Below are 23121 nucleotides of genomic sequence, written 5' to 3'. Positions count from 1 at the left end.
ATTATCCATATCCACCTATATGTCTTGATAACTTTTATTAGCCTATCCAATCAAAATCATTTATCTGTCAGCATTCCATCCATTTGCCCATCAACCTACCTATACTTCCATTTCATGTGTCCATTCACCAGTCTATCCATCCATCCATCATCCATCCATCATCCATCCATCCATCCATCCATCCATCCACACACCCATCCATCCATACATCCATCTATCCATCGTCCATCTATCTATTCATCCACCCATCTGCCCACCCACCCATTCATCCATCATCCATCTACCCATCCATCCATATTTCCATCCATCCATCCATCCATCCATCCATCCATCCATCCATCCACCCACTTACCCACACATCCATCCATCTATCCACCCATCCATCCACACATCCACTTACTCATCCATCCTCCACACATCCATCTATCTATTCATCATCCATCTATCCATTCATCCACCCATCTACCCACCCACCCATCCATCTATCATCCATCTACCCATCCATCCACTCATCCATCCATCCATCATCCAGCCAGCCAGCTGTTCCTACTTCCTACCTTTCTTCATTCACTTTTATTTCATTCATATTTTTCTCCATCATTAAGTCTTTTAGTTTCCTTTTAAGTCTTTTATTTTTTTCTTTCTTCATGGTTCATGAAGAAGATAAAAGAGAAGACCCTCATGGCCCAGTAGGCTGAGCATTACAACAGAACCTAAATAGGGGCTGGAGAAGTAGGAATCTGTTCTCTTGTTCAAACATTTTCAACACACACACACACACACCACACTCTCACAGAGCGGTCTCCCAATGAAATGTGCAACAAGCATGCCTGTGGGGCCCAGGTGGGGGTGGGGAGAAAGGGTAAGGAGGTGGCCTCCGTGGCTCCTGGGTGATCCTGAATAGAGAAATGTTCTGACTTACAGAGAAGGCAGCCTCCAAATGCCTTGAACCCTTATCTGTCTTACGTGGGCTAGCCCAACAAAGAGAGAGGGGCCAAGGTGGTGGGGTGGTGGGTGTCCTGAGGAAGCTGGGATTGGTTTGGGGATGGGACTGAGATGCAGACTGAAGGTTTCTTTCTAGGTTCCTCCAGAATCAATTGGTGAGATCCATCCTGAGTCCCACCTTCTCTTTTGAGGGGAGGTAGGGGAGGGAGGAGAAGACAGCCTTGGGTTACCTCAGAAGCAAAACCATCAAAATAGCCAGTTACACCCAGGGAGGGGTACAGACACCTGTGGGAAGCAGGGAAGGAGCAGCATCTGAGATCCCGCCTGTCAGGCACAGAGCAGGGCACTGACCCTTCCCCATCCTCCCACACAGCCCATGTGCTGCTGAGGAAGCTGAGGCTCGGCGGGGGGGGGGGGGGGGGGGGGGAATGGGTGCAGAATCTGCCACTCCCCCCCACTACTGTCACACCCCTGCTGTCTTCTGCACATCCACACAGCTGCTCCTGCTGTAGGCTCTAAGGCCCAAGTCTCTCCCACTCTTGCAGGGGGGAGGTGGGTGCCTCATAGGGGGTCACAGACAGGCTCTGGGTTCCCAGACAGCCCCTCCCTGCCAGCCGGAGCAGATATTGGTCCCTCCCCCACCCCACCAACTCCCAACTTCCCAGTTCAGAGGCAATTAGCAGATGGAGTTTGGACAGGACTGGCCTGATCCCAGGAAAGGGCAAGGGGCTTTCTTCCCCACCTCCCACCTTCACCTCTTATCTGCCTGCGTCTGGCACCACAGGGCTGTGCTGTCCAGCAGGGCTAGGAGGCCTGATTTCTTCAATCTCCTAATCTCCTGACCACCCCATACCCCACATAGGCCCCCAGCCCCTCTCTCTAGCCTCGGGGGTATGGGGGAGGGGCAGGGGCTGGGGGCCTGTGGTGTGTACTCCCACCCACTAGGAGAGGTTTGAGAGCTCCCTTTGCTTGTTGCCCTGGATCCCCAATCTCCAAGAAGGTGTTAGAAGCCCCTGGAAAGATTCCTTGATAGGAACAGACTGGGGCCTGGGAGAGACACCTCTAGAAAGAATCAGCTTGTTCTGATGGTGCCACATCCCATTTCTGCCTTTGGGGAGGTCTCTGGGGGTGTCTTCTTAGCTATGCCTTATTCTGGATGGGCCCCAGGAAATACCACCCTCGCCCCTCTGGGAACCCATAGGTGCAGAGCCATCTGGCAGCACTGCATGGGGTTAGCAAGCGCCTCCAAGGGGCAGCCCAGACATCCTGGGTTCCCTGAGGCCTTGTCAGATCCCCAGCACCCCAACCATGAGCCCACAGGGGACACAGGCTCCCCAGAGAGGGTCCCTGCAGGGCAGCATCCTTAGGAGACATGCCTCCAAGCTAGGCCCAGCCAGTGTCCCTCCAGGCTCGGGACAGTATCTCTTGACGGCACTGAGTCTTTTTAAGCCTTAGTTTTTCCCTGTGAAGTGCCTCTCTGACCATGAAATGAGAACCTCTGTTTGAAGAGCTTGATGGAGGATGACACATGGGGAAACTGAGGCCTCAGGGGGCCTCAGGGTTCCAGAAAGAGGTGCTGGACGTGACTCTGGGACCCTGTGCTCCTCCTCTTCCTCCCCCAGGCACTGGGAACTCAGACCCCAGGAGAGCAGAGCCCAAGCTCTCAGCCACACTGCTGGACTCTCATCTTCCTGACCGAGAGCTCACCTGTCAGTCTGGCACCCTCCCAGGGAAACTGAGGCAGAGGCAGGCTGGTGGGGTCCTCAATGCCACCCCATCTGGGCCTGCCCCATTCTGCTCCCTGAGACCCTCCTGGCACTGGCCCCATGTGGCTCCAGTGTTGTTTTCATAAGGCAGATGAGGGACCAGGGAGGGGGCCAGGATGCAGGGGAGGATTTCCGGCTTCCTGAATCAGCAGGGCTGGGGGCCTGCAATGTCCCCAAGTGTGGTGCAGTGTCCTCTCCCTGTCCCCCACCTAGGGAAGGAATGTGACAGGGCCCAGATGGAAAGCAGGAGGAAGTCAGTGACCTCCACCAGCCCCGGCACGGGAGGAGGCATCCATCATCTGGGCTGAGCTCAGCCTCCCCCTCCCCGGGACACTTCCGGGCGCCTGAGACCCCTGACCTGGAGGGAGGAGGAGAGGAGGCCCATCTGGGCGTCCCTAGGCCTGACCCAGCTCTGACTGCTGTCTGCAGGTCCGGACCCTGGGCAGGGCTGGGGAAGGAGCCCCAGGGTGCCACCCCAATTCACCCACGCTTCAGCCTGCCACTGAGGCCGGGTCCTGGTCCCACCCTCCCTCCTTAGTGGCCATGCATCCTGGCCCTACCAAGTGGTGGCCAGGCTCCCTGGGAGGGCAGGTGGGTAGAAGGACCACCAGTGTGTCTGGCTGCATGGGGGTTCTGACCTGTGGGGTCCTGGCCCTCCAATGCAGCAGGCCCCCTCCCTTAGCTGGACAGGAAGATGAAATCCAGGGTGTTCGTGGCCTCTAAGCCAGCTCAGCCCCTTCTTACAGCTGCCAGCCACCTGTAGCCCTGAGGGGGAACTGTGGCCTCTCTCGAAGACCCTGGAGCCCAGAGGGCAAGGCCAAAACAGTCTGCAGGGACAGATAGCCCAGAAAGGGCCTCTGCCCAGAGTGACCCTGAAGGTGGTCCCTGCCCTTTCCCGCCTCTTAGCTCGGCACAGGAAGAAGTGATGGAGGCAGCATTCTGGAGTCACCTGGGACCAGGAGCCATGCCTTGCCCAAAGGGCAGTGGGGGCCAGAAGCCTAGGGGGTAGGGAGACAACTGCTCACCCAATTGGTGCCCCCATCAGGGTCATCCAGGGCCAGAGCAGCCCAGCCAGCCTGGGGTGGAGGGTGGGGAGGAGGCCAGGATAGGGCTCCCAGGACAGAACGAGGGCTCCCAAGATAGAACCAGGGTGCCCAGGACAGAACCAGGGTGCCCAGGATAGAACTAGGGCTCCCAGGACAGAACGAGGGCTCCCAAGACAGAACCAGGGTGCCCAGGACAGAACCAGGGTGCCCAGGATAGAACTAGGGTTCCCAGGACAGAACTAGGGCTCCCAAAACAGAACTAGGGTGCCCAGGACAGAACCAGCCTTCCCAGGACAGAACTAGGGCCCAGGACAGAACTAGGGCTCCCAAAACAGAACCAGGGTGCCCAGGACAGAACTAGAGTTCCTGGGACAGAACTAGGGCCCAGGACAGAACTAGGGCTCCCAAGACAGAACCAGGGTGCCCAGAACAGAACTAGAGTTCCCGGGACAGAACTAGGGTTCCCGGGACAGAACTAAGTTTTCCGGGACAGAACTAGGGTTCCCAGGACAGAACCAGGGTGCCCAGGACAAAACTAGAGTTCCTGGGACAGAACTAGGGCCCAGGACAGAACTAGGGCTCCCAAGACAGAACCAGGGTGCCCAGAACAGAACTAGAGTTCCCAGGACAGAACTAGGGTTCCCGGGACAAAACTAAGTTTTCCGGGACAGAACTAGGGTTCCCAGGACAGAAACAGGGTTCCCAGGACAGAAATAGGGCTCCCAAGACAGAACCAGGGTGCCCAGGACAGAACCAGGGTTCCCGGGACAGAAATAGGGCCCAGGACAGAACTAGGGCTCCCAAGACAGAACCAGGGTGCCCAAGACAGAACTAGAGTTCCCGGGACAGAACTAGGGTTCCCGGGACAGAACTAGGTTTTCTGGGACAAAACTAGGGTTCCCAGGACAGAACCAGGGCTCCCAAGACAGAATCAGGGTGCCCAGGACGGAACCAGGGTTCTCAGGACAGAACTAGCGTTTCCGGGACAGAACTAGGTTTTCTGGGACAGAACTAGGGTTCCCGGGACAGAACTAGGTTTTCTGGAACAAAACTAGGGTTCCCAGGACAGAACCAGGGCTCCCAAGACAGAATCAGGGTGCCCAGGACAGAACCAGGGTTCTCAGGACAGAACTAGCGTTCCTGGGACAGAACTAGGTTTTCTGGGACAGAACTAGGGTTCCCGGGACAGAACTAAGGCTCCCAGGACAGAACCGGGGCTCCCAAGACAGAACTCCAGTCCCAGGACAGAACTAGGGTTCCCAGGACAGAACTAGGGCTCCCAAGACAGAACCAGGGTGCCCAGGACAGAACCAGGGTTCCCGGGACAGAAATAGGGCCCAGGACAGAACTAGGGCTCCCAAGACAGAACCAGGGTGCCCAAGACAGAACTAGAGTTCCCGGGACAGAACTAGGGTTCCCGGGACAGAACTAGGTTTTCCGGGACAAAACTAGGGTTCCCAGGACAGAACCAGGGCTCCCAAGACAGAATCAGGGTGCCCAGGACAGAACCAGGGTTCCCAGGACATAACTAGGGTTCCCGGGACAGAACTAGGGTTCCCGGGACAGAACTAGGTTTTCTGGGACAGAACTAGGGTTCCCAGGACAGAACTAGGGCTCCCAAGACAGAACCAGGGTGCCCAGGACAGAACTAGGGTTCCCGGGACAGAACTAGGTTTTCTGGGACAGAACTAGGGTTCCCGGGACAGAACTAGGTTTTCTGGGACAAAACTAGGGTTCCCAGGACAGAACCAGGGCTCCCAAGACAGAATCAGGGTGCCCAGGACAGAACCAGGGTTCTCAGGACAGAACTAGCGTTCCCGGGACAGAACTAGGTTTTCTGGGACAGAACTAGGGTTCCCGGGACAGAACTAAGGCTCGCAGGACAGAACCGGGGCTCCCAAGACAGAACTCTAGTCCCGGGACAGAACTAGGGTTCCCAGGACAGAACTAGGGCTCCCAAGACAGAACCAGGGTGCCCGGGACAGAACCAGGGTTCCCGGGACAGAAATAGGGCCCAGGACAGAACTAGGGCTCCCAAGACAGAACCAGGGTGCCCAAGACAGAACTAGAGTTCCCGGGACAGAACTAGGGTTCCCGGGACAGAACTAGGTTTTCTGGGACAAAACTAGGGTTCCCAGGACAGAACCAGGGCTCCCAAGACAGAATCAGGGTGCCCAAGACAGAACTAGAGTTCCCGGGACAGAACTAGGGTTCCCGGGACAGAACTAGGTTTTCCGGGACAAAACTAGGGTTCCCAGGACAGAACCAGGGCTCCCAAGACAGAATCAGGGTGCCCAGGACAGAACCAGGGTTCCCAGGACATAACTAGGGTTCCCGGGACAGAACTAGAGTTCCCGGGACAGAACTAGGTTTTCCGGGACAGAACTAGGGTTCCCAGGACAGAAACAGGGTTCCCAGGACAGAACTAGGGCTCCCAAGACAGAACCAGGGTGCCCAGGACAGAACTAGAGTTCCCGGGACAGAACTAGGGTTCCCGGGACAGAACTAGGTTTTCTGGGACAAAACTAGGGTTCCCAGGACAGAACCAGGGCTCCCAAGACAGAATCAGGGTGCCCAGGACAGAACCAGAGTTCTCAGGACAGAACTAGCGTTCCCGGGACAGAACTAGGTTTTCTGGGACAGAACTAGGGTTCCCGGGACAGAACTAAGGCTCCCAGGACAGAACCGGGGCTCCCAAGACAGAACTCCAGTCCCGGGACAGAACTAGGGTTCCCAGGACAGAACTAGGGCTCCCAAGACAGAACCAGGGTGCCCAGGACAGAACCAGGGTTCCCGGGACAGAAATAGGGCTCCCAGGACAGAACCAGGGTTCCCTGGCTGGCCCGGACCTAGGTGGTGGGCACCAAGGGCAGTGGGCACCCGAGGTGGGCCGATGAGCCTTGGAAAGCTGGGGCGGGGGCGGGGCAGCAGGTAGCGCTGGGAAGGGTCCGGGCTAAGGCTGCAAAGATCTGGCTCCTGTGGGAACTGGGAGGTGCCGGAGTGCCAGACCTTGGAGGGGAAGTGAGGTCAGGGCGACCAGGGCAGGCCTGTAGTCGCTGCCCAGAGGCACGGAGAAGCTGCCCTGTGGTGAATGGTTCCACACGTGGGGTCCAGTGGCTTCGTGGAGAAAGAACGTGGTGGATAAGGGCCTGGAGACCACCAGGAGAGGGCATCTTGCCAAGCTGGGGAGCGGGCTGGGCTGTGGCAGGGATGAGGCCTGTCTGCAGGTGAGGGGCAGCTCTTCTGCCATGTGGACACAGGGAGGACTCAGCACAGCATGGTCGGCCCTGGTGAAGTTTGGGGTGCACACGGGGCCTTCAAAGGTTTTGGACCTGTCAAACCCGGGATCCCTGGGGCATCCTGAAAGCCCTTTCTCGGGGCACCTGTATGGAAGCCCCGCCCCTGCCCTCCTCGGGGTCCCGGGTCCATCGCTCCCCACAGGGCGGGGTGCGCGGCCACACCTCAGCTCCACCAGGGAGGCCCCGCAGAGCCATGCTAAGCCCCGTGGCCCTGGCCAGCGCTGTGGGATCCCACAGCTGGGAGCGGGAGCAAGGAGAGAGCATCTTGACCTGGTCTACAGGTGAGACAGAGGGGCCAACGCCCTGCCTGGGGCTCGCTGCTGGGGTGCCCTGGTCCTGGGCCCCAGTGTGAGGTTCTGAGGGGGACCCATCCTGGGGCAGGCTGAGGAGGGTGGTCCTGTCCTAGGGCATCTGAGGGGGGTGGTCCCATCCTGGGACAGTCTGAGGAGGGTGGTCCCGACCTGGGGCATCTGAGGGGGGTGGCCCCATCCTGGGACAGTCTGAGGGGGGGTGGCCCCGTCCTGGGACAGTCTGAGGGGGGTGGTCCCGTCCTGGGGCATCTGAGGGGGGTGGTCCCGTCCTGGGACAGTCTGAGGGGGGTGGTCCCATCCTGGGGCATCTGAGGGGGGTGGTCCCGTCCTGGGACAGTCTGAGGAGGGTGGTCCCGTCCTGGGGCATCTGAGGGGGGTGGTCCCGTCCTGGGACAGTCTGAGGGGGGTGGTCCCGTCTTGGGGCATCTGAGGGGGGTGGTCCCGTCCTGGGACAGTCTGAGGAGGGTGGTCCTGTCCTGGGGCATCTGAGGGGGAGGCCCCATCCTGGGGCATCTGAGGGGGGTGGTCCTGTCCTGGGACAGTCTGAGGAGGGTGGTCCCATCCTGGGGCATCTGAAGGGCGAGGCCCCATCCTGGGGCATCTGAGGGGGGTGGTCCCGTCTTGGGACAGTCTGAGGGGGGTGGTCCCATCCTGGGACAGTCTGAGGAGGGTGGTCCTGTCCTAGGGCATCTGAGGGGGGTTGCCCCGTCCTGGGTCATCTGAGGGTGGGTGGCCCCATCCTGGGACAATCTGAGGGTGGGTGGTCCCGTCCTGGGGCATCTGAGGGGGGTGGTCCCGTCCTGGGACAGCCTGAGGGGGGTGGCCCCATCCTGGGACAGTCTGAGGGGGGTGGTCCCATCCTGGGGCATCTGAGGGGGGTGGTCACATCCTGGGGCATCTGAGGGGGGTGGCCCCATCCTGGGACAATCTAAGGGGGGGTGGCCCCATCCTCAGACAATCTGAGGGGGGGTGGTCCTGTCCTGGGGCATCTGAAGTGGGAGGCCCCGTCCTGGGACAGTCTGAGGGGGGTGGTCCTGTCCTAGGGCATCTGAGGGGTTGGCCCCATCCTGGGACAATCTGAGGGGGGGGGTGGCCCCATCCTGGGACAATCTGAGGGGGGGTGGCCCCATCCTGGGACAATCTGAGGGGGGTGGTCCCATCCTGGGACAGTCTGAGGGGGGTGGCCCCATCCTGGGGCATCTGAGGGGGGTGGTCCTGTCCTAGGGCATCTGGGGGGGGGGGTGGCCCCATCCTGGGACAATCTGAGGGGGGTGGTCCTGTCTTGGGGCCTCTGAGGGGTTGGCCCCGTCCTGGAGCTGTCTGAGGTGGGGAGGCCCCATCCTGGGGCATCTGAGGGGGCAGCCTATTGCCTCGTTGGAGGGGTGCGGCCTGATCTGGCTGGGCGGGAGTGGTGGGGCAAGGTGGGGGGGCCTGGCAGCAGGTCTTGGCTGCAGTGCCCCAGCCTTGGCCATCCTGGGGTCTCCCCGGGTGGGGCTTCCCAGGCCCCACATCCCCACCCTGGGCACCAGGACTTCTCACCACCCTGGACAGGGAAATCCCTGGTTCCCTTAGTCACCTTGTGAAATGAGAACCCTGCTTTACCCTGGGTCTCGGTTTCATTCTGACGCTGCACTGGGGGGGTGACATTCGCGGGGTCCCAGGCTCTAGGGCGGGGGGCGGCCAGCCCCTTCTCCAGCCGCAGCGCCTGACCAAAGGCTAGCACAGGTGTGGCCCCGCCTCCCGCCTGCCCAGGCCTCGGCCGGGTCCACGCTGTCCTCTCTCTCCTCCGCCTGCGGGACAGCTGGGCGGGGGGGCCAAGGATGGGGCCAAGGAGGGAGGCGGGGGGGCCGTGGCCAGACTGCTCACGCCGTGCCCTTCTATGGGCATGCGGTGGCCCGAGGAGCCCGGGGACGGTGCTGACGTGAGGAGCCATTTCTGAGTGGGGTGCAGCTGTGTGCCGGTCGTCCCTGGGTGGAAGGACACGGCGAGCTCCACGGCCCCACCCCTGGCGACGGGCCCCCTAGCGACCTTCGAGGGGCTGTGTGGCCCCCACAGCTCCAGCCTGGCTCATGCACCCTGACCCTGACTGCTCTTTCCAGACGCCCCAGCGCTCGGGTCCCCGAAGCCCCCGAACCAGGGCCCCCCGTGGGACCGGGCAAGGGGAGGTGACCGTCCCCCGCCCTCACGCACGCACACAGACTCACGGCCGACATTTCCACCGTTTCCCTCATTATGAATAAAGGCATGGTCACGGGATCAGGTAGCGGCCACCAGCCTCCGCAGGCAAGTCGGGCCCGGGGGCTGCTAAGGCCAGGCCTGGTGGCCCCCCCGGCCCCACCGGCAGCTGCTCTGCCCTGTGGCAGGTGACCGCGGCCCACAGCACTCTCCTCTCCTTGCTTGCGGTCGGTGTGTGTCCCGCCTCTCCCTCCGGCCTGGGGCACCTGCTCCTTGCCTTCCGCTCCCCAGGCAGCAGCCCCCAGCCACGGTCCTCCTCCTGCGCGGGGGGCCTCTATCCTCCACTGGCTCCCGTCCCCGGCCTGTCTGAACACGGGTCTGCCCCTCGAAGCCCCACCGGCCCCGAGCCCCGACTCTCCTCTGTGCCCCGGAGCCGTCAGACCCCCACGGCCTGGCTCAGCCCCGACGCCGGCCCACCGGCAGCCCTTCTCTGCCCCCGTGCGGGCTGCCACCCGGCGGCTCCGCAGGCTCTCCGCCTGGCTCTGGCCACAGTGGTGCGGGTAGCTCTTTGCCAGCGCACAGCCGCTGCCCATGCCCCCTCATGTTCCATCTCCAGCCCCAGAACAGGCACCGGCCGGCATCCTCGGCCTCCTCCGTCACCGCGAGGCAGCGGGGCAGCCCGGGGGCGGGGGCCCGGCCTGGCCTCACGCACAGGCTTCGGAGGTCCGGGGCCAAGCAGCCCCTCTCGTCCAGTCCTCCTGGCCCAGGCCCCTCCCCGCCGCCACCCCCACCCCCACCTCCTGCCCTCGGAGCTCTGGCCCGCGCCGACCCACCATGGCCCGTCCACTCCCAGGCTGTCCGGGCCGTGTCCGAGTCCCTGCATCAGGTGCCCAGGTGTCCCACGGACTGGTGGGCAGAGCTGGCCTCTCCCCGCAAAGCCCGCTGCAGAGGCGTCCACTCAGCGTGGGGAGAGACGGGGTCCCAGGAGAGCACCCTGCCGCCCCTGTGCTGCCCTGAGGCCCCCACGGCACCGTCCACCACCAGGTGAAGCGCCCCCGCCCCCCGTGTAAATGCGCTCAGAACAGACCCCTACCCGGCATCCTTCTCCGCCAACAGCTCTTCCTGCTCCTCGGAGCTGGGGTGGCTGGGAGCCTCCGCCATTGGGCTGGCGCCAGGACGACTCGGGCCGTGCGTATGTGCTGTGGTTCTGGGTGCTTCCTCAGGCGGCGGGCCCCAGAGCCCCCACCCCCAGCCGGGTTTCACTTCCCGCTTCCGGCTGCAGGTTGAGGTTTGAAGTACATTGGGGCTGGGGCTGGGGCTGGGGTGCTGTTTTTTAATCAGTTGATGCAAGAGGAGAGAAAAAACCAGGAAGTGTTAGGCAAGTTGCAAGGGCAGGGGTGACAGAGAGGGGCCCTGGGAAGGCGGCGGGGGGTGCACACACCTGCCCGGCAGCCCCCCACGCTCCTTGAGGATCCCCTGCAGGCCGGGCCTCGACGTCTCTTTGTGCTTGGCTGGCTCTCCATGAGCACCCCGGGCCTCCAGGTGAAGCACCTTGGCCTCTCTGGATGGAGCTCTCCTGGAGCTTGCAGAGTGGAGCACGGATGCACCTGTCTCTGAGCCTTGGGCCTTGGGCCATCTCACCCCATCGGTGTAGGCTAAGTGCAGATGAGGGACCGGGTGGTCCTCAAGGCCCTGCTCCGAGCCCCGCCGACCTGTCTGAGCTCTTCAGACGACTGACAGCTGGGGCCCTGCAGGAAATGCCCCGTGCTGCACGCCCCCATATCTTCTCTGTGCCTCCTTTACTTTCCTGAACTGTTGGGCTCCCTGCTCTCTGAGCTGCCCTCCCCCCGGCCCCCTCACCCCCATACTCAGGGAGCTTGGAGCTGACCACGCCCAGTCAGCGTCACTGGGGTCTGGAGGCAGGGGGCTCAGGGGCTCCCCCGGGAGGCACTGGCAGGACAAGAGGATGGACTGAGGCCACGTCCACCTTTCACGGTCCTTGACTGCTGGGAGTCACCAGACCAGGGGCTCAGAAGTCAGTGAGGGGTGTCAGGGGGCTGTGAGGGCCAGAACCCAGAATTGGCCATGAAGGCGTCAGAGACTTCCCTGGCAAGCTGGGCTGATCCCGGGCCCCAAGAAGGAAAGGAGGGAGCGCCGGGCCATCTTGCCACACCCAGGTCAGCCATGGGCCTAGAAATCCTGCTGGACGTGACCTGCAGAGGACCCCAAGGCAGAGTGAGGTGGGGGCGGGCGACAGGGCCCCCAGAGTGTTCAGCCAGCAGGTGGGGCCTGCCAAGGGACAAGCCGATGGGGGGGCCGCAAGCCCCCACCCGCCACACACACCCAAGAAGCCTTCCCACTTGGAGACATAGGAAAGGGTCCCGCCCCGGGGATTATGGGGCGGGGCTGGACTGAGGCCAGGCCCAGGGGCTGCACGGGGGAGCCCACAGGGCCCCCAGGGACCCCTCAGCCTGAGGCCTCTCCTGTCCCCTCTGTGGTCTCCAGGGGTCACTCGCTGTCCAACCACGGACAAGGATGCTATGGCTGGATGTCCACCCGAGTGGGGGCTGGACCCCAGCATGCCCAGGGACACAGACCATCCCAGCACCTCGTCCGTGGCTGCGACCCCGGGTCAACCCACCCCTGGGGTCCTTCCCTCTGGCTTGTGGTGAGGTTGATCCCAGCATCCCGGCTGTTAACAGTAGGGGTATTGCCAGGATGGGTGAGGGCAGATGGAGGCGGGGCGCCCCCCGACACAGGGCTTCCCTACCCTGCCGTTCGCTGCCTGAGGGCTAGGCCTGCGCCCTGACGCCAGGGGCCCGGGAGTAAAGTGAAAATGCGGGGCCTCTGAGTCAAAAGCTATGAGGAATTTCCAAAGGGAAACAGTGGTGCTTGAAACCAAGTGCAGGCCCCTTCCAGGCCCACGAGGCCGGCTCTGTCCTCCAAGGCCTGGCCTGACCTGCCCAGCCCACCTGTTTAATCTCCTCTCAGAACTTGGCACCTGTGTTCCCCAGACCCCAGCGCCCTCCGGACTGTGCTGCCCTCCCCCTCTGCCTACCCCCAGCCCCAAAGGCCCAGAGGCAGCCCGATCCCTCCTGGTGGGGGTTAAACTGTGTCCCCCTCCAAATTCCTAGGGGGAAGTCCTGACTGCCAGGATCTCAGAACGGAACCTGATTTGGGAATAGTGTTCTTGCAGGTGAGGTCATTAGGGTGGGCCCCTCATCTGTTATGACTGTGTCCTTATGAAAAGGGGAAACTCGAGTCAGACTTGCTCGCAGGGAGAGGCCATGTGAGGATGGAGGCGAAGGCCGGTGGGGAAGGGGTGGGGCCAAAAGCCAGGGAACTTCAAAGAGGCCAGGAAACCACCAGCAGCAGGGGACGGACCCAAAATGGACTCTCCCTCCCAGCCTCAGAAGGGACCCACCTGCCCACACCTGGAGCTGGGCCTTCCAGCCTCCAGGACCGGGAGGGACGATGCATTTCTGCTGTCTACGCTGCTCTGGCCATGGGGCTCTGACAGCTGCCCGCCCCCAGTCTCCCCAACACCTGCTGGGGCCAAAGGGCAGGAGGCAGTCCACTTCTCTGGGGGCGCCAGGTGGGGCCACGATGCCCAAGGACGCTCTGTGGGGCCTGGGGGTACGTGGGGTGCCACCTGGTGAGGTACCTGGGAGGGAGGGGCTCAGACACTGCCGTCCCCCCCCTGCAGGGGCACCTGGGCCTCCCTCCTTGTCACCCTCACTTCACAGAGGCCGTGGAGGTCAGCATAGGTCTGCCCCCTGCTCAGCAGCGCCCCCCAGAACCCCGGGCCATCCAGCCCTGGCCGCTGGGCCTCCCACGCCTCCCTTCGCAGGAAGCGCCTCCTGGTCCCTCATCTGCACTCAGCCTGCACCGACAGGCTGGACGCGGTGAGAGGCATCCGGGGACCCTCCACTGAGGAGCTGAGTCTGCCCGAGACACAGACACTCCACCGTTTGTCCCCTTGGCTTCGTTCAAAGCGCAAGAGGGTGGTGTCGAGAGGGTAGAGGTCTCGTGTCGTCCGTCCTCGGGCCTCCAAACCCTCCGAGGCCGGTGACGGGTCCGGTGACACAGTGAGTGGTCAAGTGAAGCCGCAAGCTGACCCCAGGCCAGGCCGGAACCAGCTCTGCTGGCAGCCGGGGGGCGCCAGGCGGGCTTCTGACAGTGCACGTGCCGAGCCGAGGAGCGCGAGGCCCTGAGAGCCAGGCCGGGAGGAGGTCTCTGCGGGGCGGGCGGCACAGAAGGAGCTGGGGGGTTACTGACTCACACTGTCGGGGGGACACCAAGGCCACTGTCCAGGGGCAGCAGGGTCCATGGGCAAGGTGGCCTCTAAGGCCCGGGTGGGGCGGGTTCCCCAGGGAAGGAGGTGTCAGGACCACACACTCAGTGACATTGGGTGACAAGACCAGAGGGTGGACAGAGTGAGAGGAGGGGTCAAGAGCAGGGAAGTGGTCAACATACAGAACAGGTCAGGCCAGAGAAGGACAACGGCTGGGTCGGAACCTGACCTGGCAGAGCACGGGGGCACGAGGCCCACGGAGGCCTGAACTCAAGCCACCATGGCTGCAGGGAGCATCACCACGTGCTAGCGTCCAGGGCCGGCAGCCCGTTCGGCACGAAACCCCACTTCCGTTGCACCTGCCTCGCAGCGTCCTTGTCGCCTGGTCCCTCACTTATGTCACTGCTCGCCCAGCTCAGCGCTCAGCCCCTCCTCCACGAGCCCCTCTGTGCAGGATGCAGTCGGGGACCAAGGCCTGGGCGCTGGGGCGCTGCTCGCCTCCCGGCCTCATGGCTGGACACAGGGAAAGGGCTGTGGGCACGAGCCTGCCCCAGGCAGGTGCACCCCACCCACCTGCACACACACCAACCTCGCCCACCCACACCCTCTTGTCCTTGACCTCCAGCACTTTGATTCCAGGCCCCTCACCCTTCCCGGCCACAGCCCAGCTGAGGTCCCCCCGGGGCTTCCTGGGGCTGCGTGTCTACCCTGACCTCCAGCATCACCCACGGCGCAGGCTGCGTCCCTGCACCTTTGCTGCCCTCCTCCTCCCTTTGGGGGTCCTTCCTGGGCTGCGTGTGGCTGGGGCTTCCTGGACCAGCATTCTCCTCCCCTCCTCCCCTGCCTGCCCGTCGTTGGGGCATCACCCGGCACTCACTTCTGAGGGCGCCCAGACCCCCATCTCCAGCCCAGACCCCTGCATCCAGCAAACCCACAGCTGAGAGCCAGCCCCTCACCTGCTCTGAGCCCCCTCCCTGGAGAACAGCTCCCAGCCTGGTCCCCCTCAACAAGGGCCTGGGCGTCCCACCTGCCTTGTCCACCAAATCGGGGGGACTCCGCCTCTTATACATGTCCCCATCCGCCACTGCTGTCCCTCCCAGGAGGTGGCCGTGGTTCCTACGCCCTGTCCCACTCCAGCCCCTGTTCTCCACCCTGCAGAGATCTTTCTAGAACGCAGAGCCGTCCCCACCCACGTGCTAGGTGCTGGACCACACGCTTGGCAGAAATCCCGCCGAGGCTGTGTCTGCAGGCCCTTCTGCCCGGGGTACCTGGATGGCCGGGCGGGCGGGAGAGAGGTGCGGAGGCCAGAGCGGAGCTGGTCTCCATTTCTGCTCGTTGGTCTGGTCTGGTTTGTCGCGTCCTCTGCTCCCTCCCTCCCTCACTCACGTGGTCATTAGAGTATAGCAAACACCCACAGATCCGCTCCAGTCCAAGACTTACAACATCCCCCAAACCTACATGGATCAAGGTGCTTCCACTCCATCTGTCCCTGCTCGGACCCCCGCCCTGGGGGATCGCTACCCAGAATTTTGTATTTGACATTTCCTTGACTTTAAAAAAAAACTCATTTCACCACGCAGTGAGTCTTCCTAAACCCAGTGAGCTGAGCTGTGGGAGCCAGGTCCCCAGTGTCCCTGCCTCCTCTCCCGGTGGGCACAGACCCTGGACGGCTGCCCGGCTCCCCACTCTGTCGGGTCCGTGGTGGGGCACTGCTTCTATCTCTATCCAGCCGCCAAAGCCTGCTCCTTGAATCCCCACACTCCGCTCTGCATGGGATGCGCCTCAGCCCGGAACACCCCTGGGTCCTCTCTACCCTGCCTACAGGCGCAGGGCCCAGGGGTTGCCTAGGCTGGGCCCCAAGTTTCAGGCTCTCCAAGGAGGGCCTTCAGGGAGCGCCTGGAGGGACGGACCCAGATCCCTGGGCGGCAGTGGGGCCCGGGAGCAGAACTCAGGCAAGGCCACAGGGCAGGCTGACGTGGTCCCTCGAGGTGACCCACGGCTGAGGGCATACCCTTCCCGTGTCCAGCTGCTGGCACGTCCAGAGGGCAAGGGCACGGCGGGCAGCCTGGCCTCCCTGGGCACCCCTCCGAAGATCTGAGCAGAGGGACCTTGGCGGGTCACCGTGTCATTCCCCACAGAGGAGGTGGGACAGCCGTGACCTTGCTGTGACGGTCCTCATCAGGGCCTGTCTGGGACATCGTCCCTTGATGTATGAGGAGGGCCACGGCCCTGGGGAGGAGCAGAGGCAAAGCAAGCCCTCCCCCTGGGCCTGCTGTGGGGCAGACAGGAGCGTGGACTCCAGCTCTGTGTGTCCCTGCTCCGTGGGCACAAGCCACCCTGGGAGCTGTCTGATCCTGGACTGTGCCCGTGTGCCCCCTGCAGGAGGAATGGGGGCTGCCCACATTGCCTGGGGAGGGCACGCCTGCATGACCCCCGGCCTGGAACCATGCCGCATGGACAGGGTCTCTGGGCCTAGCAGGTCCCCTTAGGATGACCATGCCGTGGTCCAGAACTATGGCTCAGACAGGACTCGGGCCACGACCTGCAGGCCTGCTGGGTCGGGCGTGTCCAGGCCAAGCCCTGGGGGACAGCAGGGGGCTGACCGCGCTGCCCAGCCCCAGGTGCAGGCACCCCGCCCCCAGCAGCGCCTGAAGTCCCAGAAGCCTGCGTGCAGCTGCCCGCGGCCCCTCGGCCCGGGTTTCCCCGGCACGCAGCAGTTTGCTGGGCGCCCAGTGGCAGTCTGTGGGCAGTGAGGCTGGGCAGGACCAGACCAGACCGGACCAATCATGGGGATTGGAATCCTTTATTGACCACTGAGACGAGCCGTGTCCTCCCTCACTCTGCGGGGGGCACCAGGCCGGGCGTGGGGGTGGCGGGCGGCCTAGGACTCGGTCTCGAACATCTTCTTCCTGCCCTCCATGCCAGACTTCTCCTCGATGTTCTTCCGCCAGTCGCCCACGTCGCGCAGGTCCCGCTCCTGGGGAGGGGTTGGTATGGAGCTCAGGAAGGGGCTGCAGACCCCCGTGGCCTCGGTTTCGCCCCGCCGGGGCGGGCGCTGGGCGGTGGTGCCGGGCCGCGCTGCGGGTGGAGGGGACCGCGACCTACCTTCTCGGTGTCCTCCTTCTTGACCTGCTTCAGGTTGGCCCGGAGGTCCATGCACACCTTGTGCTTGGAGCCCAGCAGCGCCTTGAGCATGGCATCGGCCGACATGCGCACCCTTCTCAGCGGGGGCCTCTTGAACTTGCCTCTCAGGTCGAACAGCTTCTGGTTCATGTCCTCCAGCTGTGAGGTGGGGGCGAGGGCTGGTGGGGGCCAGCGGTGGCCAGGCCCCCCCGCCGGCTCGGAGTGCCCCTCACCGTGCGCCCGGCCCCGCCCCTCGCCCGCTCACCTCCTTGGTGCTCTTCTGGACCCTCACTTCCATATCATACTTCTCCTCCTCTGCCGCGTCGATCTTGGCGTGCAGTTGCTTGCAGAGCTCCTGGGGGGGAGCAGCAGGTGGGGGGCTTGGGCAGTGGTCCACCTGCCCTAACCCCCTTCTTGACCAATGGGGAAACTGAGGCAGCAGGCTGGAGCGCTGCTCGGGGAGGGTACCTGCACTTCAGACATGGAGCCGGGCAGGTGCAGTGGGGGGCAATGCTCAGACAGGTAGTTCTGCTTCTCCGACTCACGGCGACTCTCCTCCTTCTCCAGCTCCGTGGCGGCGATCTGGAGCATGACGCTCTGCGGGGGACGGGGGGCAGGGGGCAGGCCAGTGAGGGGCCGTGGGGCCCCCGCCTGCGCACACCCCAGGGTGGCCCTCTCGGGGGGCAGCACCTACCTTCAGGTGCTGTCTCCGGGCCGTGATGGCCCTGTTGCGTTTCTGCAGGGTATGGGGGGAAGAAGCAGAGTCAGGGCCCATCCGGGTCCCCAGCACCCCCACATCCCTCCACGCTTGCCCACCTGGGTCGGTGAGCCCTGCCTGGGGGGGCAGCTGGACCTGGGGGCTCCGGAGGCCCTGCTGGGGGGCCCCGGGCCCAGGACACCTGTGTCCAGGTGGCAGGTGAGGTCCAAAGGCTGGGAGTGGGTGGAGAGGGGCCGTGCCTAGGGGCAGTGGGAGGGGCGGGGGATCCCGGCAGGGCCCAGGAGGTGGGGGGAGCGGTCAAAAGAAGAAGCGATTCTGGTGACCTAGCCACAGCCCCACTTCCCCTGCCCCGTGAGGCACGGAGGCCACGTCCTCTGTTTCGTCAGTGTCTGGGAGGTGGGGTGGGGCACCTTCACAGGGGAGGGCTGGGCAGCTTCCCTTGAGCTCTGACCTCGGACCTATCCCAAGTAAGGGGAACCATCCCTTCTGTATTTCATGCCCCGCCAGCCCCAAGCAGGTACTCACCTCCTCACTGTCCCAGGGAGGGGGCAGGTGCGGTAGCAGGGAGAGAAGAGAGAGGTTAGGGACATGGATGGGGCAGTGTGATGGGGTGGTGGGGGAGGTGGCCAGAGCTGGCTGGGGAGCTGCAGAGACCTCCACCCCAGTGGGGGGAGGGTGGGGGCGGCAGGGGCCCTGGGCTTGGAGCTGAACTTACTCCCCCATCCTGAAGTCCTGGGCTTAGAGCCTGTGGAAGAGAAAAGGCCTGGGCATGAGGGCCACGGCCCCCGTACCCACAGGTGGGGGGGGCAGCCCTCGGACCAACCCTGCCCCCTGTCGCCCTGCCCCCAGCTCGGACCTCCTTGGAGGCGCTGTCTTGGGATTCCCAGGGTGAGAAGAGGAGAAAGTGTTCCCGAAATGTCCCGGGCGGGGCCTGGGTTGCTGCAGCTGTCCCGGGGGGGGGGGGTGGGGGGGGCGGGCCAGCACAGGTGGCCACCAGAGCCATCCAGCTATTTTTAGTTCTGTTCCTTCGGCTTTGGGCCCAAGTGCATGCAAGAAACTGCTCCCCACTTTGGCCTGGGGTCCCTCAACCTGTCAAATCTCCTCCTCGTGTCCCACCCGGCAGTGAGGCCCGGTGATCAAGGGGCTGTCCACGACCCCTGCCCCACCAGCTGCATCCCAGTGCATCTCCGTCTGGCTCCCAGCTCCATGGAAGCCCCCCCAGAGAGGCTGCTGGAGGCGGCCCCCAACCCCCAGGACCCCCACCCTGGGACGTCGTCCTGCAAGCTAGCTCAAGAAGTGCCTGTCGTCGGCCTAGCTGGCCGGGCTGGCCTCACCTAGCGTCTGGGCAGCAGTGCCGGGAGCGAGGTCAGGCCGGCGGCGGCAAGCTGGGCTGGTGGGCCCAGGGGGAGGGGTATAAATGGCCTCCCCCAGGCTGGGCCCCCGCTCAGAAAGGGCATGGAGCCCTCCTCAGACCAATGGGGGCACAGGGGCCTCCCCACCTGCCCAGGCCGCCTGGCCCGGCCCAGCCGCGTGCTGTCGTCCAGTCCAAGAAGTCTTGGTGTGTCGGGGGGGGGGGGGGTGCCGAGGTTGGGTTGCTCTATTTAGAGTTCAGTGACAAGTTCGAGAAGCCTCCCTTGTTCTTGCAAGGAGCCTCTGGTCAGCGGTAGGTGGCCTTGCTGGGCCACCGCAGGGCACAGGCTCAGGGTCAGCTGAGGGATCACTCCGGTCCTAAGCCAGGGTCCACACCTCAGTTTCCCCTCTGCTTCCCCAGGGGGCCGGCTTCCTGGGGTGGAGCAGCTCCCCTGCAGCTCACTGCTGCCTTTGCCAGGCGTCCCCGGGCATGAGCTGGCCGCGTCCCTTCCTTCCTCCAAGCTGGCTCCAGCTCAGGGGCAAGGCCTGGACCCCCAAATGTGGCCCACGGCAGTGGCGGGGGCCCTCTGGGTGGGGGCTGCCCTCCCCCCGCTGGGATCCTGTCCTCCCGGGAACAGGAGGGAGGGTGCCTGGACGTGCAGTGGGCCGGAACGCCCTGCCCTGGGGTGGTTCCTGGCTCACTCGGAACACGTCCTTCAACCCAAGGATGGCGGCACCACCCGCCTGGGAACCTCTCCCTGACCCAAGGGGCCTGGGGCCCGCCTGGGCAGGCCCGGCACTGCTGCCCTTCTCACCCTGGCCCGGGCCTGCACCCCCCGCCCGGGCCCCCACCCAGCAGAGACATCCGGAGGACCATGACTTGGCATCCTCCGAGCTGGGGGTGCGTGGCCCCAGCCCTGCCGGCCTCAGGGCCGTGGGGAGGGTCAGGGGAGCTGAAGCCGTCCAGATGTGTGGGGATTAGAGCTGCATTCCTGGCCAGGGCTGAGCCCCCGGAGGCCCAAGGAGGCTTCCTAAGACATCTACTGCCCCCTGCCGTCTCGAAGAGGAAGCCCCGCAGCAACAGCCCTTGGAAAGTGTGGGGCCCTGCGGGGGGGCTAAGGCGGCCCCTTGGGTTGGGGTCCTTTCCCTCCACTGTCACTACCCCCCAAATGCCTCCCAATTACCCCTTGTGTCCCCATGGGGCCGGCTGTAGTCTTCCTCCCGGACCCAGCAGCCCCACTGACAGGGAGGACTGCTTACGTCTTCCTACCATCCCCGTCGGGCTTGAAGGGGACCCCTTCACCCCCCTGAGGGGTCGGGCACTGGCCAGAGGCCTCAGGGCCCAGCGAGCCTGGAGAGAGTCCTCTCCCCGCAGCAGCGATGGAGGAGTCCCTGACCCCGTGTCCCCACAGGCTCGGGAAAGACACACGGCCCCAGCAAAAGGAGGGATTTATTACAGCGGCCCCACGGGGCAGCCTGGACAGCACCCACACCTCAGTCCCGTGGGCCAGGCAAGGGCAGGTGCGGGCGGGGCTTCAGGGCCAGAGCCTGGTCCACCTCCCCGGCCGGCTGCAGGTGGTGCCACTGGGCAACAGGCCGCCGGGCGTGGGCCAGCGTGTCTGCCCGCGGCTGCAGAGGCTGCCCAGAGGCTGCCCAGAGGCCCGGGCGCCGAGCAGCTCAGCCCGAACCCGTGGGCCCCGGTCCCGGACAGCCAGCACCAGATCCACGCTCTGGGCGGAGGCAGGCCGAAGCTCATGGGGAAAGAGAAAGACAGCAGTCGGTTTGGCCCCAAGGGTGCTCCCACCCACCGCTTCCTCCAGGCAGCCCACCTGGATCTGACTGAAGGGCACGAGGAAGGTGAAGGCCTCGTTGAAGTGGGGGAGGCTGTGCCCTTGCGAGCCGAAGTCTTTCTCTTCCTCCACTTCCTCTGGTTCAGCATGAGCTGGATCTTCACGCAGGGGTCTGGGCAGGCGAAAGGGATCAGAGGTGTGCCAGGTCTGAGGGCCAAGCACGGGGCTCCCCCCTCCACGCAGAGGGGCAGGTACGGCTCTCACCTGCCAGGCCCAGGCTCAGGCCTCGCGCCTCCAGCACCACCACGGTTAGCCGGCCCGAGCTGGGGACGTACCGGAGCAAGAAACACAGCTCTCCAGACCGCTCGGGCTGTGGGCAGCGAGACGGGGCCTCAGTCTCCCGTGTGGCACCCAGGGCAGGGCCAGGCTGGAGCGCGGCAGTCCATGGCCTCACCTCGGTGGCGCCCGGCAGGCCCAGCTGGCACCACTACTCCAGGACGTGCTGCAGGTCGATGGCACCCAGTGGCAGGCTGAGACTGCCCAGCGGCTCGTGGGCAGAGAAGCGCCTGAAGCTCAGCACCCACACCTGCAGGGTGGTCTGAGACAGCTCTTCCTGCAGTACCTGCAAGCAAGGGTGTGAGCTGGGCACCCCCACGCGGCCCAGGCCCCCTGGCCACCCAGCCCAGATGCATGTGGAAGCAGCAGGTCCCCTAGAACGTGGGGCAGAGTGTGCCGCGGTGCCCTGCCTGGCTGGACGGGCTGACTCGGGCATAGGGGTCCACCGTGCCGCCCGGACCACAGGCCCTCAGGTCTGTAGCCTGCTTGAGGCCCACTTTGATCTGGGAGTCAGGGGTGGCTCAGCCCCCTGGGCCCTCCCTGGTCAGCCCCGCACCCAGCACCCACCCGGCACCCAACCCCTCCCTGAACCCGCAGGCCCTCTGCACCAGCAAAGGGGGCTCCGCACCTCCCGCCTTCCAAAGTCATACTCCAGGGAGAGCTGCAGGCGCCCCCAGTGCTGGGGGCCCCCCGGGGCAGTCTCCAAGTTATCCATGTCCGGTTGCACCTGTTGGGTAGGTAGGGATAGGTGACAGGTGCTGCTGGGACGCCCAAGGAGGCAGCGCCACATCCCAGGCCAGGCCACACAAGGGCTCACATCCTCAGCTCAGCTCTGTGAGACGGGGCTTAGCTGCTGGATCTCCCCTAAATTGATTTCGAGTACCACTGCCTTCCTGAAGAACCTCCTGTGGCTCCCCGCAGCCCGTGGACCAACCTCTGGGGCTGGCACTTGGGGCCTCCAGGCCTTAGTCCCACCTGCCTCCCTTTTCTCCTGCCTCCCTCTCACCTTCGCTCCTCACCTCCCCTGCTGGGAGGGCCTTCCCTGCCTCTGCTCCTGGGCAACCAGACCAGCTTGGGGGCTGAGCTTGCCCCGACCCTGGGCCTTGAGCTGCCCTCGGGGGCGGCCCAGCCCGGAGCTGGGCACCGGGGAGCGCTGGTGCATGCTCCTCACCAGGTAGGTGCCGGTGGTGGTCCCTTGAGGACCACCCAGGCCCACAGCCTCCCTGTCCCTGGGCCTCTTCCTGTGGGCAGCACAGAGGTTGCAGGAGACCGTGAGGACACCAGCTGCCACAGCGAGGGCAATGAGCACCCAGCGGGGCCCTGGGGGTGGACGCAGAAATGCAGCTGAGATGCCTCCATGGACAGCAGCTGCCCCCCCCCCGCCCCAGGGGTCCCACAACTCACAGGGGAGCCTGACGATGAGGTCTGGAATGAGCCCGGGTACAGCCGTGGTGCCCGCCGGGGCCGGGGTGCTGTGGGGGCCCCAGGGGTGCCCCATCTCCTGTCCCTGCTGGCTGGGAGCAGACAGCCGGGGTGGCCGGCTCACCTCTGGGGCTGGCCCCCCGGCCCCCGGCCAACTGCCCCATCTGCCCAGCAGCAGCGGGCCCAGGGTCTGCCTGGGCAAGGAGGCAGCCCAGGGTGGCCAGGGGCAAGGGCTCTGAGTGGAGCCAAGGGGAGGGAGGCGCTGGGCTCTGGCCAAAGTGCCGGCTTGCCTGCCACAGGCCCAGCCTCCTGGCCACCTCCCCAGCCCCCAGCCCCCAGCCCCCAGCCAAGCAGGCCAGGCCTCCTCATTACAGAGCCTCCTCCTCCAGGAAGCCCCCTCCTTCCCGGCCTCTCTCCCCTGGGCCCTGGGCCCCACCTGGGGGCTGTTGCGGGTCCCGACTCGTCCCTGGCCCTGACCTCAGGCCCGCCCTGGTTGTCGGTCACATGGGTGAAGCCCTGTTCACACGTGGGGGTTGCGGCGGCCCG

The 23121-nt window shown here is 64.4% G+C and overlaps 3 protein-coding genes across 3 annotated transcripts in view; all 3 read right to left on the bottom strand.

The window, feature by feature from the left end:
* The window catches only part of LSP1 (lymphocyte specific protein 1), a 44771-nt gene extending 34042 nt beyond the window's left edge, over positions 1-10729 (bottom strand). Inside the window, exon 1 of the mRNA XM_045893001.3 lies at positions 10636-10729. Coding sequence (XP_045748957.1) covers positions 10636-10703 — 68 coding nt within the window. The 5' untranslated portion in view covers positions 10704-10729. The remainder of the gene's footprint in view (positions 1-10635) is intronic.
* Positions 10730-16623: 5894 nt separating this feature from the next.
* On the bottom strand, positions 16624-18316 carry TNNI2 (troponin I2, fast skeletal type). The gene is made up of 6 exons (XM_045892527.3): positions 18203-18316; positions 17654-17695; positions 17428-17556; positions 17225-17314; positions 16942-17118; positions 16624-16813 (listed from the first exon to the last, which is right to left on the bottom strand). The coding sequence occupies exons 3-6, from the start codon at positions 17548-17550 to the stop codon at positions 16718-16720; spliced, it is 486 nt and encodes a 161-aa protein (XP_045748483.3). The 5' UTR covers positions 17551-17556; positions 17654-17695; positions 18203-18316; the 3' UTR covers positions 16624-16717.
* Positions 18317-20521: 2205 nt separating this feature from the next.
* Positions 20522-22657, bottom strand: SYT8 (synaptotagmin 8). Its single transcript, XM_045895213.1, is given in 10 exon segments — positions 20522-20679; positions 20682-20757; positions 20857-20909; positions 20912-20989; positions 21082-21187; positions 21272-21435; positions 21506-21656; positions 21782-21880; positions 22325-22473; positions 22558-22657. Coding segments are annotated over 10 exon segments (1128 nt in total). The 5' UTR covers positions 22652-22657.
* Between the last annotated feature and the right edge of the window lie 464 nt (positions 22658-23121).

This window comes from Mirounga angustirostris, unplaced genomic scaffold (genome assembly GCF_029215605.1).
Source record: "Mirounga angustirostris isolate CCGP_5_RB_7025 unplaced genomic scaffold, mMirAng1.0.hap1 SCAF_13, whole genome shotgun sequence".
NCBI lineage: Eukaryota > Metazoa > Chordata > Mammalia > Carnivora > Phocidae > Mirounga > Mirounga angustirostris.
Note: the sequence above shows the minus strand (reverse complement) of the source record. Positions and strands in the feature narration are given on the sequence as shown.